At 37.9% G+C, this 14,752-nt stretch overlaps 1 protein-coding gene across 1 annotated transcript in view; it reads right to left on the bottom strand.

Annotated features, from left to right (window-relative positions):
• The window catches only part of COBL (cordon-bleu WH2 repeat protein), a 161,778-nt gene that overhangs the window by 44,519 nt on the left and 102,507 nt on the right, over positions 1 to 14,752 (bottom strand). The window contains exons 9-10 of the mRNA XM_054164038.1: positions 8,001 to 8,139; positions 5,563 to 5,730 (exon numbers count right to left, since the gene is read on the bottom strand). Coding sequence (XP_054020013.1) covers positions 5,563 to 5,730; positions 8,001 to 8,139 — 307 coding nt within the window. The remainder of the gene's footprint in view (positions 1 to 5,562; positions 5,731 to 8,000; positions 8,140 to 14,752) is intronic.

The following is a 14,752-nucleotide window of genomic DNA, read 5'->3' as shown; positions in this document are numbered from 1 at the left end:
GGTTGGAAAAGACCTTTGAGATCATCAAGACCAACCTATCACCCAACACCATCTAATCAACAAAACCTAAGTGTCTCATCCAGTCCCTTTTTAAACACTTCTGGTGACGGTGACTCCACCATCTCCCTGGGCAGCCCATTCCAGTGGCAAATCACTCTTTCTGTGAAGAATTTCTTCCTACCATCCAGCCTAAACCTGCCCTGGTGCAGCTTGAGACTGTGTCCTCTTGTTCTGTCACAGATGTTTAAGATATACAAGGCATCCACATGTGGCTAGCAAAGATAATGTAGGTCTCTGTGAGGCTGACCCATTGGAAAACAGCAACTGGAAAGCAGACAGTATACCCCAGAGTAGCTCACACAGCATCTGCACATAGGAATTTCACAGAAAACGTTAATTCCTACATGTTTTTAGAGACAGACTTTGCATTTGACTTTTTTTTTTTTCCCCAAAGTAAACTGAGTAAGGACTATTTGAGTTTTGTCCTACAGCTTTAAAGAGTTTGAGCAGACCACATGAAAGGAGACAGCTTTCCACAGTAAACTTGTCAGCTATGTGAAGATAGGTCACAGTTGCATTAATTCAAGCAAGGAAACTTGGGTTTTTAAATACAATTTTGTTGAAAAGCATTTTATAATCTACACTGGTGTCGAGGCAAATACCTGCTTTAAAACACACTGTAATTCTACATCATACGCAATGTAAAAATCTTCATGTCATTATTTTATTATTCCATTTTTATACTAGCCTGAACTCCACAGGGCATGGAACTCTACGTAATTACAAATAGAGTAATGAGAAGGGGCACATTACGTTCTTAATCTTCACACTGTGCACACCTACTAGTTGTTGGGGTTTTTTAAGAGAAGACTGACAATTAAACCATTGTCCTGTCTTAAGAAGCTACTACGAAGTACCTGGCAGGGGAGAGTTCAATTCTATTTCACTTTCATTAGAAGAACCTTAGGACATTAAGTATACTTTCGGAAGCATCACTTAAAGCTTATTAAGTACATGTCATATTTGTTTTAAAAACTGTCAAAACCTTTTTAGTATTCTTTCACATTGTCTGCAGGAATGCTTTACTTTCTTATTCTCCACTTTGCCTACCTGGAAAGGAATCAAGATGAACATGATTATTTGCCTGAGGGTAAAACAATAACTTTTCGTCATTTAAATTTAGAGTTATTGCAACTCACTCATTTAAATAACATAAATGTCTTAAATCACAGTACATGTGAGGTCAGAACAGTTCTGGGTGTGTGCACGATTGCAACTCATAAAACCTACATTTATAGTTCAGGAGGATTAAAAATACATGTCTTATGGGCCGTTCACATGAAGAATTTTCTGCAGTGCAAAGAAGTTTTCTGTAAGTACAATCTCATAGCTGATATTTTTATTACAACTCACTGATTATTCATAGTACAACTGTAAAAAGGAGACTTGTGGAACAAGATTTATCTTGAGCAAATGTTGTTGGCATCTTTTGTAACAGAAATAGAACACACACCTTGATTTCCATAGGATGTCTCCAGCATCAAGATAAAATTACTCATAATCTAAACTAAGCAGCAGGATGAAAGCAGAAGCAAAGCCTATGAACTAGTGCATTTGGTACTGGTTCTTAGTATTGCTTGTAGGCCCCTTATAGATCACAGGTACAACAGATATGTTTCTTTTTTTCTTGGCAGCTTGACTGATAGCCAAGATACAGAAAGAATCTTGCACTTCAACTTGACTAGGCCATGCCCAGTTCTAGTTTTGTTCCAAAGGAACAAAATATATGCAATGGAAGAAAAATAGAGTAACTTACACAAAAAGTTATGCCTAGGCTAATGGAAAAAAACAGCAACAAAACAGAACCCAAACAAGCCCCAAACTTTTTTAGGAAGTGTTCATTAAATCTTTAGACAGTATTGAAAGTGAAACATCCCAAAACCACAGTCTTCGAAACACCAAATCAAATTAAATAATAGCTCAAAATAAAGAGAATCTTTGGAAAAAGAATAGACAAATGCACAGATAATTTTTCTGAGGCCAAATCTAGATTTATATAACACAGCATTCTGTTCTGGAGTGTACAGCTCACAAATGAGTATGAACCACAGCCAAAAATAATCAATAGTAATTAAGAGAGAATGTGCGAGTTCAAAAAAAGAAAGGAAGCCAAAACCCCAGACAGAAAATAAAAATAAAAAGGTTCTTTTCCAGTAGGGGAGGAAGGAAGGCAACAGAAGAATCAGGGTAGCAGATGCAACAGGACGTTCAGAGGTATCAAGGTCACAGAAAGAGGCAAAGTCTGTCAGACGCGCTTGGTATATGAAGGGAATGATGCACAACAGTAAACTGTTGAGGGAAAAGAGTAGAAGGATAAAATGATAAATATTGTGCAGGTCAGACAGCAGAATGGTTAACATGCTTAATAATGTTAAAGAATCAGATGCCCAAAGGAAGTGTATTAAAACTCAGAAAGCCAGAGATGCTCTGAGACTAACTCCCCGTTCACGTATAAGCTAACTCAATACCCAGAGCACACCATCTGCTGATATGCAGCACGTCTACACATTACTCTTGACCAAATTTTAATTGTCCAGAAGTTACAAGATGCTGAAGATTCAGCTTCATTTTTTAAGCCTTAGATCAGGCAAGATGAATATGAGGAGTGATGCCTTCCAAGTCACACATGTGAGTTTTCTTGCTTTATAGACCATCTCTAAGAAACAGAAGGCTGGGTCAGATACCTTCTGAGGCAGTGCACTATGACAGGTCAGCAAGCACGTATTGAGATCATGATTTCCCTTCTTTGAAGAGGGAACAGTTTTGAAATGCAAACATCTACCAGCTGTCAATTCCTTACACAGTTTGAACCCTGAGTTCACTAGTACTTTATCCAGGGTCAGAGTGAAGATCTTCAGGATCTCACTGGTGAACTGCTTGTCCTTTTTCAAACAATTTTTACTCTCTTACTGCATTTCTTAATGACAACTCAAAGCAAACCAAATAAAGGGCTAATCACCAAGGTTCACAGGAATATTGCTAGCTGAAAACATTTCTGGACAGCATGTTTTAGGCACTGTCTAGGGTGCAGCAATCTTTCAATATGTGCCCATGTACCTGAGGTATGTAGCACAAAGCTTACTATTGACTCAGTTATTAGGAACTTCACAACCCATGCAACATAACCATATGCCAAGCATCAGAGGTGACAACTCCACTCCTGCATTCCCAAAGCACAGTCAATCTTAGAAATGCAGGCCATGAATAATCTGTTTAGTAAAATGAGGAAAGAGAAAAAAAACTCATAAACCTCTCATTTTAGACATGCACAAGACATGCAGGCAAGGGTCCACCAGAGCAAAAGTTAAGAGAAAAGGTCATTTAATGAGAATAAGAAGATCAAAGAGCAGAACCTGTGAGGAACAATTGTGCCCCTGTTAGAAAAGCTCACATATCTTACTAAAAGCCCTATTCATGAATAACTTACACTCCACCTATATTTAGAAAACACCAGGAAGAGGAATTACTACTGTCCTCCATGAAGATAAAATCCCTCAACATGGGTTTCCTAGAGCACATGGGGTCAACTGTATTTTTATCAGGAGGGAATGGGGGGTGAGGAATGGTGCTTCCCAGACAGTGGCAGATTGTAAGGAACAAGAATTTAAACTCCATGTGATCACAGATTTGTAACTTCTGAATGGAAACCTCATCTTGTAAAAGACAAATGGCTGCTGACAGTCACCTGCTCAGCAAAGGAACACCACAATCCTCATCATAGAAAGCTGTTTTGAGGGCAATTTCAGAACAATATGCCTTTCACCAATAGCTGGCATAACTAGCTTATCCTCTTTCCCACCTTATTGTAAAAGAAAACACATTTACTGAGGAGAGACTTAGGAAGATTGAAAATTTTGTTCTTTGGCTCTAAAGCCAAAGTCCTACTTGCCCTGCTCGAGGCATTCTCAGGCAATAAAAACACATTATTGCAAAACTTTGTTCTTATAGTACTCAGTCGCTACAATATCTATGCACCTTTCTAGCATGGCATTAGGCAATATAATTAGCATCATCTGTCATACATGCTCCTTTCTCTCATGAATACATCTATAAACATGTGCCTTATGTAAATCTACACACATATCTTTATTTAGGTAAAGTGCAAGCTAAACTTGTCCTTCTCCAACACTGATGCTTTAAGTCTAACGTAAGTAGCCATTAAACACTGTTCTTTTGCTCTCAGTAAACTGAGAATAATAAAAGTTCACGTTCTGTTGCCAGGTACAAGCTTAATCAAATCCTTTCAACCAGGATATTATGTTTGTTTAAGAGCAAATGATCAGGCTGATAAAATCAAAGGTTCATTTATTAAAGGGTATTTGATCACCAAGGAAGATCAGGAAAGCATTACAAAGTAACAGTGGCAGAAACTCAAATGATGCAGAAATATTAATGGAGAGGCCACAATGGATTTTTAATAAAGGAAACATTGTAGGCAAGCTGATGATATCTAGAAGGGGGAAAAAAGATTTTAAACTATGATATAGTCTCTGTGCATATGCCAGTGCTAGTATGGATCTCCTTAATTTCATGCTCTCCCCTTCCCAATAAAACTGACTTGTGTCTGTATTTCCTTATTATCACAGACTTGAAAAAATAATGCTTTGCAACAGCAAACACCCCAACTGTATCAGAGTAACTGCTACCTGCAGAATAATTTTGGTAAAGAGCAAGTCCTAGAAAAAAATCTTTTGTCAAATTAAGAGCTAATGGAGGCATTTCTCTAACCCATGGTTAGGATACACCCTCCTAACCTTCAGATGAAGTGTGTCCATGAGGTGCCATTAATGTTTAGAGCTTTGCTGCCTTTACAGGATCTACATGGGTGTGCAGGGCAAGCCCACAGGGAGCATAATACATGATCAAAGACTTGGACTGTGTACAAAGACTTAAAGACAGTCAACAGATAAGCATAAAAAAGTAGCATGAAAACATGCTTTTCACAAATACACAAGGGTGTGGAAAATGTCATATTTCTTTACTAGCTGTTATGCTCCCAGGGGAAAAGCACACACAGACTATCTGGAGATAGCGAGAAAGGTGTACCCACAGGAAGGCATGCGACAATATACAGGTCTTGGAAATGGTTTAATTTTCCTAAGAGAGACATCCAGCAGTTTTTAGTCTAGACTGACAAACCTATTGATTCTCAAAGATATTTGTCTCTAAAGAGACTGAAAAAAATGTTAGTAAAGAAAAACAGAGACAATTCATACAAGACAACAGATTTTTGCTTCCAGCTGCACAGTTAGAAGGTTGGTTCTTTTTAAACACTTCCGTAGGATGGCCAGGTATCTTCTGAAAAACTGTCTCCAAACAAGTGCTTTGTTTACCTTGTATTAATTAGTTACACTGCATTGGGCATTTTAGAAGACAACAGGCTGGAAGGAAGGGAAAAAACAAACATGTACGTCTTGAGAGCAGAGAGGAGAATCTGGAAAAGCTACCCCTGAGAGTAATCATCAAGAGTGGAAATGCAAATACATATATTTTCAAACATACGTTTAGGTACCAGCTCTGTTGATGCTGTAACATCTGCTTCTCTGTCACAGACTGTTGGATCCACAATGTCTTTGTCAGGAGGAAGGTAAGGTGGGGGTATCACTAACTGGAGTGGACCACGAGTGGTGCCTCTAGGAGGCTTTTGTGGCACCTGTCGTCCATCACCTACTGGGGGGCGGGATCAATCGACTAGTTACTTCACTGCAAAATAACAATTGCTACATTTCTTGTTATTTTTCAAATGCACATTGATTTCTCCTTACCCACATCCAAAGTCTCTTTAGATCTAATTCTGCTCTTACATACACTAAAATAATTAAGGAAAATATAGGTCTCTCTTAAAACAACAGCAACAGGATCAGGATTGAGTCCAGCACATAGATGTACATCACCACTAACAGGTAAAATCACCAGTTTTGGTAGACATAAGAAAAGAGGGAAAAAGAAGTTTAATAAAAAACAAACTGAAAAAAAGCTGGGGCAGATGCTGGCAGAGATGGACCTGTGCTCTGATCCAGACAATACCTTCAGATCACAATAAGTGGTTCGATATTGAATACTGAAGTGAATTTGCCAGTTTGGAGTATCTCCAGTCGGATCTTTTGCTTTGATTCACGTGGCTAACTTGAGAGATATATCACACAATCACTGAATATACCTAGTTGGAGAGACCTCAAAAGATCCAAAGTCTAACCCTTGACCCAGCACTGAAGTGTCAGCATAGGTAGCTTTAATCCTTTTTCCATCATACAGCTGCCTATTTCTTGCAGCACATTATCCCCTTCACTATAGTCTTGCTTTTGTCACAGCTTTTCTCTCTTGCTTTCAGAGCCATCTGTGCTTTATCATCATTTTCTTGCAAGGGCCGTGAAGAAAGACTTTTACCAATCCTCACTTGCTCTAACATTTTTTCTTGTTAATGAACCTATTCATTCCAGAAAGTATCAGAAAATGAAAAGCACTGAAGACAGGGTTACTGTCAGATGAGTTCTTTGTCAGTGTAAAATAATAAGGTTCCATTAAAGTAAATGATACTACAGAATCTTACATCAGCAGAGATTGGCCAGCTAGCACTTATGTATACAGTACTGAACGGACTAGAAGTGGCTCGGCTCTGCTTTATTTCATCTGCAACATCGATACAAAATAAAATGAACACTTACAAAAAGTTAAAGCATCAAATATCATGAATAAGTGGCCAGCAGTAGAGCAAAGCATGAGGAGTGACAGACATTGACATCTGCAATGGTTAAAAGTAAGCCAATTTGCTGAAAACTCCTCTTATATGCCATAGCAATAATACTCCCCTTTAGAAGGTTTAAATAAGAGATGTCAATAGAGTCGTACATGTCACAAGATAATGGACTCTTGCTGCTACATAAATGCTGAGGCATTAAATGTGAAGCATTTACTGAAAATAAATGTTGGAAAAAAGTCAAAAAGTTTCCTTCTAAACTGTGAGGCATTTTTAATGTAACCAATTATCTATGACAGGATGTCATATCTGTATGTCTTAGGCACTTTATGGAACATGAGGTCAAAGGCACGAACTGAAGTGCACTGAGTGCATTATGGCACTTGAAGAATGAATCTCTTAATGTACTGAAAAATGAGTTCTAGTATGTGGGGTTATTATCTCATATCTTTACTCACATTAAAATGACTTTGCTTGATGAAAGTATAATCTTGGGGTCTTACACTTGGGCAAAACTTCCACTGATCTGAATAAGCTAGCAGTTGAATAACAACAGAGGTTTGGGAGAATGTTTTTCAGTCTTCCTTTGTGAGAGCAAATGTGTTGTCACATACAGCTGAAGGCTAGGGTTCGTTTTGTTGTCTCCAGCTATATATAGCATTCTTTCGAGAGCACCAGTTCTTTTCTTCTGCTGAAGACTCAGCAGACATTCATTTATAGTAAAACAGAAGATTGAAATAAAACTCTGAATATGATCAATTGATGTCAAACTGTTGGAGGACTACAGGAAAAGAAAATGTCTTCCAGATTTAGGACATAAGGAGATATGGAACTAGCTTGTCAACTTCATTTCAGCTGCTATGGCTTCATATGCATTCAGTACTGCCTGAGCTGTCTCCATTTACTATTTCCCTACTTCCATTTACTTGCAAAACCACCATGACCTTAAAGACTTAGAATAGTGCTTTTAGACATCCAGTACTCAGGTATGTCAAACGTTCAAACCGTCTGAAGTCTATCTACCTTTTACAACCCTACAGTACTCTGGAAAAAAAAAAAAAAAAGAAAGAAAAAGGTAATATATAAACACTGATTTCCAGACTTTCATCCTGCACATGTGTTTTCTGTTTCCCAAGTTACGAAACTTTCCAAACTCATAGCATAACAGAATTAAGGAAACTTCAAACAGCAAGCACTGAAGGCACATGCACAGGATTACGTAGGAGAAAGGAACACCTCTCACCCATTGTGCTCTTCCTTTTGTCTTCCCTCTCTTCTGTCCTGTTTGGCATGGCAGGAGTGGGTGGAGCAGATGCAGCTGGTGGGAGTGGAGCACGTCGCTTCTTTTTCTGTAAATCTTTTAGGGATTGTCCTTGTGAAATCTAGCAAAGTTGGAAAACAAGCACAGAAAAGGATATGCTTTGTTGATCTTGTAAGTTGTCAGTAATGTAACAACAACAACAAAAAATGTGATTGTCATACGACCTAATTTCTCATCAGAGTATATTTATAATGAACATTTATCATGACAACAGGAGATTAAAAAGATTGATCAGAAGAAGTATAGCAATACTGCACTCAAGGAGGGGAAAGAACAGTAACAGCAGATGAACATCACAGCAGAAATACCAATCGAATACACGTTCCATCTTTTTGGTAAAAGAGAACTACAGACAACTACTCTAACTGGTATGTATAAGGAGTAAACTCTCCCTCATTTCTTTTGTCTTCCTCAAGGGAAATATTGTTCTTCAAGGACTTGTGAGAGAAGAGTCAGAATTGAAGGTTTCCTTGAATGATGATATGAGATCATACTGTACTCTATTAACGTTTACTGGGCTTCACAGACATACTTTAAACAAACTTTAAACACCTCAGTTTCCAGTAATTGCAACATACTGGTTGTCAAGCCAAGACTTCATTACTATCCATGCTGCTTTGAAAAATACAGGAAAAGAAATTACAAGTTTTCACCAGGTTGCATGTTTTCTGTAGCTTTCTGGAACTTAGCTCTGTTTCCTTTTTCAGGAAAAAGAACAACAAAAACAAGCACATGTAGGAAAATCTGTTGAATTTTTATATCTGAAGGGTACTGACAGCACTAGAGAGGAACAGGCTTAGCTGAGGCCATGAGTAATGGCATTCCTCAGTCTTCGCCTGCATGACTTCACTGCTGTGTCCATCCTGATACACCCCATACCTGGAGCTACCTAATATACAGAAGTGCCTGGAGGTTTTCTAACATTTCAAAGGCCTAAATACTGCTAATAAACATCTTTCCTTTAATCCAGAGGATTAATGAACCCTTAAAATATGTTTGTTGTGGGAGATTTCTTTGAACAAAGTAGCTTCACACTGTTTAAAAGCTATTGTCAGAGTTGAGAGGAAAGGGAGTCATTTATATGTGTCCTTTCCTATGCTGAGTCTGAGAACCAAAGAATTTTGTCAGAAGTAGGACATGAATAGAGCCTCCCTCACTTAGCCTTCCTTTTTAAAAGCACTCAGGAAGGTCTCAGGTTATAAAATACAAGCACACAGTTCCCATTTTTGAGAATAATACAATTGGACACTTTTCAACTGCTCTTGTGAAACTGCATCCTGCATAAGGAGAAACTTGGTACTAACTAGACTGGACATAGAGTACGTTAACCAGGATGAGCTGCAGCTTCATAGCAAACAGTTTCTCTAAGATGGAGGGGACGGAGGGTGGGAAAGAAAGGTGTCTTGGTCTTACTTCCTACTACCATGGATTATTTCTTCATTTTTCATTAAATGCCCACTAGATACAGAGCCTGACTAAAGCCAGGGATGCCAAAATACCAGATGAGTGAAGGATCTTAGTTTGGTATAGTCAGATTCCACAAAGATTACTACTTTACTAGGAAGAAAGCATCCTTATTAGAAGCCCTCTTATCTTTTTCAGCTCTGTGCATTCTTATTTAGTTGAATGTTCTAAGCAACATTGAATAGATGTATGGATGAACACATTGCTGTGACTAAAGAAAAAGTTAGAAATAGCTAGGGTACAACTTTAATAATACAAGTTTGGTCAAATACACACACAAAAATGATTTTATTATATGGTCAGCTAAGTGCAGTATACTTCACAAACATCATAAAAAAGATGAAAAGCCTGTCTAAAGCCAGTCATATTATAATGTGTATAAGAAGTGTCTAGTTTAAGAACAGGTCATTGAATTTGTTAAAACAGTTCTTTCATGTCAACTTTGGTAAACCTATGAGGCTAAACATAAATGGAAAAAAACCCAAAGAACATTCTGGGTTTTTTTCCATGCAATTGTGTACATCAAAACAATAGAATTTGACAATAACTTACTATGGCTGGCTGCTTCTTTTATGAAGAAATTGAGCCTTAACAACATTATTTGAAGTAATTTCCCATTCAAACTTTCTTACAGTAGCCCCTCTGAGCGTAACAGACTATTTCCCAGCTTAAGATCTGTGCTTCACCTATGCAGCATTTTTAACTGAAAGAAAATACTAGGTCAGCTTCTGTCATGCAGCTGAGCTCAAGATGAATCAAGTGGGCCAAAAGGACCTAAATCTGACATTGTCACTTCTGCTCTGTATTGCTAAGAGCACACAGGATATAAAGAACAACTTTTCATTTGAGCCAGGTGCTCACAAGCTCACATGCGGTTTGAAAAACACTTCTACTACTGCAGAAAAAGTATCTAAGGAATATGCTGAATGCGTTGTCCTTTTGTGAAAACTCAACGTCTTTATTAAATTTTGAGGGCTTTAGATAAGATTTCAGAATATATAGAGAGCATAATGTAAGTGGGAGGTTATGTGTCAAAACTGTATAGAAAAGAATCTTGAAGGCTAATGCTTGAAATTTTCCATCAGCAGCATTTCTTACTTGCAAAAGTTGTAAGAGTGGAAGTGTCAGCTGAGTTTGAATTTCCTCTTGTGTAAGAGTCCAGTATTTTCTTTGGGTTAGGTTGCATTGAATATGGTTTCATGGAAAATATTAATGGATGCCCAAGGAAACAAAAGTTGCCACCACCAAAAATTCATCACGCATTCAGAGACAAAGAGGTTCTCAGATAAACTTGCAACGTGAGCTCTGCTCCTTTGCCTTTTTTATCCTTTACTTGCAGATCAGGCGATATCCACAGACCAAACTAGGCCTAAATTTACTGCAGGTTTACTGTTCATGAACCTGAGCCTCCTCTAAGCCTGAAATAAGCCTGATTTGTGATCCTGTCTCTCCGGTATCTATCAACATTTGCAATCCCCCTGATGACACTGACTACATATCTCAGTCATCTGAATCACTACTTGTCTCCAAAGACAGGTTAAAGACTAGAATAGAATACTCAGAGAACCACAGATACTCAGGTCTGTGTCATTAAGGACAGACCGTGTACGTGCTGTAGATGGTAGAAGAAAAGGCACTTGGCTTACTGTATCTTTGTACTGTAGTGTTCTAATTATTGCAGTTACATCTTGACCAGTAAAGAACCTAGCAACTACCAAGGTGTCATAAAATAGTGACATCAACAGGTAAAGATCCTTAATCTAACACTAGAAGCCCAGTTGGATTTTGTGTGCTTGAGTGAAAAAAAAACCCATGCAACTTCTAAACCAGAAGTTGCAGGCCAGTTTGGTGCCTTATAGGAAGCACGATGTTTCAGGCAAGACATTTTGCCTGTTTATTGAATAGCTGAGGAAGACTCTTCAAGGGCTGCTGTGTTGGGTTGCAGAGGCCAGTAGAACGAGCTATGTTTTCTTCCTTCTCCCAGGACAGATGCTCCCAGCTCAGAAGTACAACTAAGAATGTAAGTAGGGAAGAACAACTTAAAAATTGCTATGAAAAGACTTTGTTGGATTTGCACACTAAAAACAAACAGCACCTTGTTAAGTTACCTGAACAACTGCACGTATCTGTGCTGTAGTTGGCATCCACACTTACTGGAGAAAGCCTGGATAATTGACAGATCTAGACAACTCTAACTGTGCCTTAACAGAAAATCCCTCAGTGGATCTAGTTGATAAGTTGATCAAGATGTTAAAAAGGTGCACAGTTTGTGCTTCGAAACCCAAACTGCTTTTCCCAACATTTTCATAAACTTTACAAGAAAGATTTGTCTTATGGCAACAGATATTTTTCTTCTACTCTTGCTACTATCATTCTGCCATAAAAAGCAAAAAATGGAAACCTGAAAACCTACTGGTTGTCCAGGCTTGCTGTTTAACAAAATTCTCCTTAAAACAATTTCCTGCCTGTTCTATCATAGCTATAGGTGATACGCACATTCTACCAGCAATAACATTATGCAGGGAACAAGGACTGTTTTTAAAGGGCTGTCTCATGGCGGTTTAATATATACAAGTGAAAAATAGTACAGTATATGATGTAAGCTACATGAAGAAAGCTCACATAATCTCGTTTCCTTCTCCTTTTTATGCAACACTACTGTCTGAATCTTTTATTGTTTTATACAATGCTGCTGATATTGTATAGAGGCAGAATACCTATTGAATTACATGAGTGTTTAAATATGATCCACTGATGCTCAGAGCTAACTTGTAACTGAACAAACAAGAGCATTATCCCAAACTAGGTGTGGGACCATCTCAACTGCCCTGCACAAAGAATTTTAAGAAATCCTGAAACAACTAAGAGCCATTTTACAAAAAGCTCTAGAAGCAAAAAGAAAATATACAAGTTTTACAAACCAGTTTTAAACTCGATATAATCCATAACTGCACTGATCCTTCATAGCATTGTATGAAAGACAAGTGGTAGGTTGGTATGTAAACCAAATTTGTGGCTTAAGAGTTTTAAAAATATTTTGCTATGATTTTTGTACATAATTTAAAGCAGTTAATAAGAAAATGTTTTGATCCAAGAGAAGCTGTTCTAGGAAAATCAGGGAGATAAATCTTCCAGCCTCAGAGCAGAGACATAAATCTGTCCACTTAAAGCCGATGATGTAAAAGCTGCTCTATCCAGCTGACTCTGCATTTTCACAGGGCAACAGATGCTTCAACCTGTGCAGCACTAGAAACAACATGAAGTCCCAAATGAACATTAACATGCATAAACAACATTTACTCATATGTGTAATATCCCCTGGACTGGTCATACATTACTAGGTTTTTCACTGACAAAGGTAAAATCAGGTAGTTCTCAAAGAAACTTGGCATATGAGCAATTCATGAACTTCACCACTTTAAGTCACGCTGTATTAAATTGTCTACTCATCACTGAACTTCTGTCCTTTGTTTCCTTATTGGGTAGCACCATTTTTCATTTGATTAAAAACTGAATGCTTAATTCACAAGTACATTACAAACAGCTTTCAGAGACAGCAGTCTGATGTTTCCCATAGCATATCCTTAAGTTGCAGAATGCATTTGTGTGGGTTACTTAAAATGCTTACTAGCATACCATGCAATGCAACAATACATTGCAAAAGCAACATACACAATGACACAAAAAAATGACACAGAAACAATTTTAAAGAGGGTATTACCTGAAAACTTGTCATTGAGGTAAAATGCACAGAAATAAATATGCTTTAGAAATTAGCAATCAGCTTCTCTGGATCGGTCATTTTAATTCTGCAGATCTTGACATTTTAGTGTCAATAAACTTAAAAAGATATTTTCAAGTCAGGAACACAAATAATCATGCTCTGAGAGCAAGACTGACATTTGGATCGACCAGACACAATAGCTACTGCCAACATGAGTTCAAATCCACAATTTAGCACCAATTAAATCTTGAAGCAGGATAACCACGTTTGACACAACACTGCTCCTGATTCTGAAGCTCTTTGCAACATGCTTCCTTCTGTGACTGGTCCATATGACTGTTGAGTACAAGCCATACTCATGCTTTGCTGTTGGAAGTGCTTGGACACTGTGTTAAGTGGGAAGTCTGGCTTATAACTAGAGTGTAAACTGCATTGCTCTCCTGAAATATCTTTACTTTTGAGGCTGACTGAGCACCCAAACAAACTGTCCAGATAAGTTGTGATCTCCTGTGGAGACCTTAAAAACCCACCCGGACATGTTCCTAAGCAACCTGATCTATACCAACCTACATTAGCATGGGGCTTGGACTAGATGATCTCAAGAGGTCACTTCCAAACCCTATCATCCTGAGATTCTGTGATTAGTATTTTAATTAAATGTCAGAAAATATTGCATAATTTTGTCTACTTTTATGGTTCTTAACTTCAACTTATTTTCATCACATTTTATAATTCCGGTGTTAAAGAGGGTTTTGTAATGAAATTAAGTATTCATTATCACAGTATCACAGTAACTAAGGTTGGAAGAGACCCCAAGGATCATCAAGTCCAACCTGTTCCAACAGACCTCACAACTAGACCATGGCACCAAGTGCCACGTCCAATCTCCCCTTGAACACCTCCAGGGACAGCGACTCCACCACCTCCCTATCAAAAATCATCCGTGACTGCAAAAATATCTGTCTTAATAACAAAATTAAGCACTACTGGATTTTACAGAAATTGCTAGGCTCTTGTGCTATTTTGTTAATAAAGTAGAGAAAACTCAAGGATGTCCTTGAATATTCAGCTGATAGGCAACAGAAAACAAAATAAGTTGACACAAGGAAGCTACTAGAAGGTGAAGGGCCAAGCTCATTTTTCCATCTGTTTTTACCGAACACACCCTTTGTGAAATGTCATGGTCAAGGGCAGTTAAAAATTAATGTCATTCTAATCTTCTTAAAAACTTTAACTTCTTCAGTAAAATGTGTCAGACAGGAAACTATCCATAAACAAATCTGAGACGTTAAATTACTAAGATAGCTGTGATTTCCTTCTTTTGAAAAATCTCATTACTAGCTGCAATATTATTTCCACTCAAGGAAGTAACTCTGCAACACCAAATATTTTCACATGCATCGAAACATGTAGACTACACAAGTCTGCGGATGTTTGCTTTGGCAGAGAATGGAACTTCCTCTGTTTCTCTGAATACAATGTAATC

The sequence above is a fragment of the Dryobates pubescens genome, chromosome 9 (assembly GCF_014839835.1).
Source record: "Dryobates pubescens isolate bDryPub1 chromosome 9, bDryPub1.pri, whole genome shotgun sequence".
Taxonomy (NCBI): domain Eukaryota; kingdom Metazoa; phylum Chordata; class Aves; order Piciformes; family Picidae; genus Dryobates; species Dryobates pubescens.
This window is presented reverse-complemented; position numbering and strand designations above follow the sequence as displayed.